Source organism: Morone saxatilis, unplaced genomic scaffold, assembly GCF_004916995.1.
Source record: "Morone saxatilis isolate NCDOM2014 unplaced genomic scaffold, NCSU_SB_2.0 Contig18, whole genome shotgun sequence".
Lineage (NCBI taxonomy): Eukaryota > Metazoa > Chordata > Actinopteri > Moronidae > Morone > Morone saxatilis.
The window spans coordinates 14718075-14724570 of record NW_023339740.1 but is presented as its reverse complement, the minus strand read 5'-3'; the positions used below and the strand labels follow the sequence as shown (position 1 = coordinate 14724570).

The 6496-nt window shown below is 40.2% G+C and overlaps 1 protein-coding gene across 1 annotated transcript in view; it reads left to right on the top strand.

Moving 5' to 3' along the window:
- The window catches only part of celsr2 (cadherin, EGF LAG seven-pass G-type receptor 2), a 61314-nt gene that overhangs the window by 26562 nt on the left and 28256 nt on the right, over positions 1-6496 (top strand). Inside the window, exon 3 of the mRNA XM_035661390.1 lies at positions 6079-6301. Coding sequence (XP_035517283.1) covers positions 6079-6301 — 223 coding nt within the window. The remainder of the gene's footprint in view (positions 1-6078; positions 6302-6496) is intronic.

Here is a 6496-nt window from a genome sequence, read left to right as displayed (position 1 = left end):
CTGTGAAATCACAATCCCACGGTTCGCTTCAGTACGTTGGTTCACCAGTCTCGCACTGGGGGGGGGGGGGGGTGTGTGTGTGTGTGTGTGTGTGTGTGTGTGTGTGAGTGCTAAATTGCTCACTCTGTGTGATTCGGGTGGGTAGCTGAGTGATGAATAGCTGCGATTATGTGTGTAAGAAAGTTGGATGGACAATCTGTGGTATGTTTATGTGTTAATGGTGCGTGGATGTGTGTGTGTGTGTGTGTGTGTGCTGTGTGTGTGTGGTGTGTGTGTGTTTATAACTGGTTGGACCATTGTTGGGCGTTGCCAGATGGTAGCGGGAAAGAAAATGGAAAAAAACATAACGATGCCGTCATCTGCTGTTCTTTAAAAGGACAGAGTGAATGATTTGGCTTGGCTGAGTCATTCTGTAGACGCTGAACAACAGGTCGCTCACGCATGTTTCTCTTAAAATACTCAGCGTGAGCAAACATTTTCGTCTTTTCTTATTAAAGACTGAAAGTCTGCCTGTATGAAAATGAGTGAATTGTGCCATCCTGCATGTGTTTGTGATGATCATTCATCAGCTAACTGCTGAACTCCGTCTCTCTGTGATGAGAGAGTCTGTTGTTTTTATTTAGTAATTCAGTCACTAATGGAGAATGCGTTTGTGGTGTTTTAATGTGCAGACATGCTTCTGAAACAAACACTTGTGAATGTTCACACTCTCATTTTTTAAAATCACACCAGTGTTTGAAATCAGCACCTGCCAAGCATTGAAAGCCACAACAATTAGCGTCTGAGAGATGGCACGAATGAAACTAACTGATGCCAGACACATGGACTGTTAAAAAATAGAGTATTCGCATGATGTTGTTGTGTTCGGATGTACCAACCTCACTTTTCATCTCATGATAGTATCAGCAAATACCAGTGCTCTCTTTTTCTCAAATTTAAAAGGTTGTATATACGAAAATCACTTGCCACGAGATTTTGCACGAGAGCACCAGCATTTCAGACCGAAACAATGGACGCTACGGCCAACCAGACTCCATTGACAAAACCAGTAATTTTACCTACCAGATAACCAAAAAACACACCTGGAAAGAAACTAAATACAACTTACCAACCCATCTTTCTTAGTCTTTCCAACAATCATGTCTCCAAGGACAAATGTGCCGGTCAAAATACAGCCACCAGCCAAGTGCTGGTTTTAAGTGTCTGACAACATTATGGATATAGATAGACCTTTTGTTTTATCGGACAGCCATATTATTGCTATTGCATGTATCTTGCAGATCATCATAATTTCAGTCCAAGTAGACAGAAATAAAACTCACCACAACAGTCTTTGATTGTGTTTCCACTGTTCCAACAATCACCAACTCTGGTTTGATTGAAATAAATCCTTAAATCACAGACGTAGATGAGAATAACAGCAGTTTCAGTCCAGTCCTCAGTTGTATATGGAGGGATTCAGATGCACTAATATGCACAAGGCAGCCAGACTGGATTTGTAAACAAAGCACAGAGAGGCTGCGATAACAACAGAGGCAAAGGGAGTGGGGCGTCATTCTCTGCTCAGGACACCATTACTATATCTTTACATAGCAAATAGATGTTTGCTGCTTTTATTAATGTTTTGAATCTCATATATAACCTTTAAGATCTGTATACCTCATTGTGTGGAACTCGTTGGGAGTCCAGGCACTAAAAACCTCAGCCACCAGTGACATAATTAATGTAACTGAACATAAACACTGAATTTTATAATGACATTGATGAAGAAACTGTTCATTAATCAGTCACATTGGAAACTGATCCGCTTAAAGCAGCATTGCCCGACAACCAATGCCGGCTGTCGTGTTACTATTGTTGTTAACTCTCAAACTTTGAAATGTTTTCTTTTAAACATTTTATGTCTTTATTGATAGTAGATAGTAGACAGATAAAAACCAGAGGAGACAGAGTTGCAACACAGATCTCAGGCTGCAGTATTTGTTTAAGAAACATATTTCTATCAAACAGTAGCATCAGTTATTTTGAGTGCAGTCGAATTATTCTGGCTCTGGTGATGTGCTGTGTGTTCCTCAGGCCTCTACAGGATGTAATGTGATGAGAACATCCAATCACAGCTCGAGGTCATGTATCTATTCGGTTATTGATCACCTTATCTCATTATTCACTCTCATAATCCTGAGTGGTTGAGTCTCAGTGCAGTGAAGGTGGATCCAGCTCTCAGCTTCCCCAAGCTTGTTGTCTTTGTTGAGTCTGGAGGGATCCACTCACTCGATGGTGCTCCTCTGTTACCTAGCAGCCCAGACACACCTGTTAAGGTTTAAGATCTCTGAGGAAACGTCCTCTGCAGGTGCAGTTTGCACACAGAGGTGGTTATTCTTTTGTTGAGTTTAATTCTCTTATATTGAACAACTCAACACTGCTTTTGATTGTTTACTGGTCTGAGATAATTAGGAGCTTTTAGTGTGAAGATCTGCAGCAATGGTTTCAGCTTCATTCAGCAAACCTCATACTTATAAAGCATGTTTGTCACATTTTGTTTACTCTCTTTCTCTCTCTCTCTCTCTCTCTCTCTCTCTCTCTCTCTCAGTGCGATGGCCTTCCAGGATCAATTTATGGTGAACTGGAAGAGCCATTAAATGCTACAAATCCATTTTACAGATAAATGATCACATGTTTTTTTGATTTTATGTTTGAGGACAACACGAACAATTTAGCTAATGTGCTGGCCAAGGTGTTCAGATCTTAATTTATATTCCATGATATGATTTCCCTTAATGCTCGCAGAAGCTTTTAATTCAATTTTACCATTTGGTGGTTGCAAAGTGGTATTTTTTAATGTCTTTTAATTTTTTTATTTTTTTTCAATTTTAATTCAGTTTCATTACAGTTATGAGCAGAAATGCTTATCCACCATCAGTACCTTTTTTATCTACAGTCTATAATGTTCAATCAAGTATCTATTGAGATTTATTCATCAAAAACAGAAATTAAAGAGCAAATAGTGTCTCCTCAATACTGGCAGTAAACACAGGGTGTGGGCTCTGGGATGGATGTACAGCAGGCGTAAATAGAGCATAGGAGACGGTTTTAATTATTGATCATGATGTTCTGTAGAATTGTGACTGTGAGCCAATCACCGCCCCGCTGAGCTGCTCACCTGGCAACGTAAAGCTGCTGTGGTGGAGACGTCCCACAGGGATGAACTGAACACTGAAAGGCATTATATCAGGTATCAAAGAGGTAGATTGTGTATAAATTTGTACCAAAAAGACACAGTTAAATATATATTATCACATCTCAGTTTCATTATGACTGAAGTCTCACCATCCGAGCATCTCGGTTTAATACAGTTCAGTTTGCTGAGGCAATGTTTGACCACTGTGACTGCTTAAAGAAACACAAGTAGTTTATTGCCAACAGCAAGTTGCTGAATTAATAACGAGGCAGACAGCACTGTAACAGAAAGGCTTTATTTTCCAGCCGGCTGGCCAGCAGTGGCTGTTTGTCACCAGGAAGCATGAGTAAGAACATGACAGCAAATTGTCCTGGGCTGACGGGGTAGAGTGGCTATTACGCTCTATTTTGTTGCTTCTGAAACTGAGTGGCACAGAGATATGTTTTTATACACCTTTACAGAACACAACAGAACAGACTTAAATAGTTGTCACTGATGGCTTTAGGTGAAAAGACAATTTATTAATGTCTTACAGATTAGTAAATCATTAGAAAGCATGACTAAAAAGACCTTTTGCTATATGAGGTTGTGAACATACAAGTCAAAGAAACCTTCATTAATAAAACCTTCTATAATAAAAGGTTGAGGGGTTTTCTGGCCTAACAATGCGCCGTCAATCCTGCAGCAGTTATAAATGTTAGTCAATCTTTAACCTTGATGCTCTTCTGGGAGGTCAACAGTTCATGGGAGGACTTCTTCCTAGTAAATTTAAGATCTGGGCAGGCAAAATAATACATGTTGGCAGAAAATATAAACTAGATAAATGTCTGCCCACAACCTCTAATCCAAAGGTTTTTCAATTTATTACAAAGAGTTATTACTGAACTGTAAAGCATTAATTATTTTTAAACATTAAGCAACAATTTTAAATCCATTACATCGCATTCATTAATTTGAATCCTTCATAATTTGTGTATCCTCGCTGTAAACTACACCTTAAAGTTTGAGCACTGTTTTTTAATGAAGTTTCTTTGTGGTCTAAAATCTCAACTTTAATGTCTCATCCAGCGTCTCCTACATTTACTTTGGACGAATAGACGTACCCCAACAACAGTAGTAAAGAAACTTGTTTTGACCGGGGCTGTAAATAGAGTGATTAATAGTCAGAGAGGCCATAAAAGGCCTATGTATTAGTGGTGTTGGATGAAGATTCGGGTTGTGTGCCAGTGTTACAGTAGTGCTGCAGACCACAGCGGAAGTCTTCCACACTGCTGACTGAGTGGCTTTGACACAAATTCCAGCTCACGCATGGGAGAGTGTGCAGTCTCGCCTGAGCAACTGCTGCAGCCTCCCATCCAGAGGATCCAGACAAACGGCACATGTGAGCCGGACTGCTGGGCTGAGGAGGAGGAAGGCCCAACAGGGACACAGTCTTTTTGTCTGCGCCCGTCTGGCACGCTGCTGTACTGCTCCTCAAATTGATCACTGTTTGCTTTGTTGGCCCGGTGTGACATGAAGTCGTCTCATTCTGCCCCTCGCAGTTCAGCACAGTGTCAACTAATGATTATTTTTTATCATTGATTAATCTGTTGATTATGTTCTTGGTTTTGATTGACAAATCAATTAATCTCCAAATTGTTTCAGCTCTAATGTGATTGATGCTGGTGGTTTCAATCTCTGGGATCAGTTCAATATGAATCTCCATAAAGTGTCTTTGAACCCATCAATAAGTGCAATATAACTATATTTTTATTAAATTTTATCTGATGGAATACATCTTTATTTCATCTGACTTTGAAAGTTTAATTAGAAGGACTCACATTTTGAAACGTATAGTTTCATATATTGACTGGTAAGAAATAGAGAAGCAGCAAAGTAATATCAGCATTACAAATAGGCAAAGTGTCTGTGTAACTTCAGTTTATGACAAAAACTGAAACAATTAGTTGATAAATTGGTAAATTGATTAGGATATTAGGATTGAATAGGAAATTAATCTGCAACTATTTTGATAGTTGATCATACATTTTTAAGTATTTTTTTTAAGCAAAAGGGCCATATTCACTCTTATGTGATAGCAAATTTAATGTTGTTGGGTTTTGAGCTGTTGTTCGGACATTTTCCCCTAATTTTGCTATTTTTTTGGACCAAATAATAAATTAATTTATCAAGAAAACAATTGGCAAAATATTACATTATATAAGCCCTATTTGTGCCCTATAACTTACCTTTGAGAAGTCCTTTTAATGTAAAGCATTAAAATAGATTTACTTTGGAAGAAACTTTCTTTTGATCGCGGTGCTGGATTGATAAGTTGGACTCAGCTCCTTCTTTTTGTGTATCTCTTTGACTTTGTAATTTAAAAATGAACTCATCAAATGTCTTTTTAGAAAGAAATCTTAAAGTAATCATCATAATCCACCAGAGTCTGCAGAAACTGCAATAATTTTGTTTGACTGCTTCCGAGTCTGAATGCATAAACACTTCCAACTCACTGCTTTGAGACATCAAGTTGTCTCACTGAATATAAATGCAGCACAAACTGCAACCATGTCCCCAGAGGGAGGAGGGGAGTCATGCTGGGTGTGACACAGGGGAGAGCGAAAGATTGAAACTGCAGTCGAAGAAAAAACTGTGTTTCTAATTTTGACTGTTGAGTCCTCGGTCATGTTTTATTTTTCATCCACTCCTATATGTTTGAAACAGTTCAGATGAACATTTCAGGTGGATAATGTTATATATATAAAGGACAGTCGCAGTGACAGAGGGACATATAGCAGAGAGGAGTCCCTGAGGTGGAAGCCACAGGAATGACTGAGGTGATGCTGCTTGTCACAAACAATATTAATCCTCATTTTCTTTCTCCTTCTCCATCCCCCTCTCTCTCTCTCCATGTCCAGGCGAACGCTGCGAGCTGTCATCCCGCTCTGGCCGCTGTGCTCCGGGAGTCTGCAAGAACGGCGGCACCTGTGTCAACTTGCTGGTTGGTGGGTTTAAGTGCGAGTGTCCGTCGGGTGGCTACGAGAAGCCCTACTGCGAGATGACCACACGCAACTTCCCCCCGCACTCCTTCCTGACCTTCAAGGGCCTCCGCCAGCGCTTTCACTTCACCCTCTCTCTCACGTAAGCACCTCCGCCTCCCCATGCAGGCTGCAGCTCACCTGGATCACCTGCGCTACTCCATCGCCTTTCAGTAATCTGTGATTCACTCTTCATCCGCCCCCGCATCCTACTTCTACATGCACGCTCTCCACATGAAGTATGCCCCCCCCCCCTTCCATTTATATAACCATAATGGGGTTTAATGGGCTCCCTGAA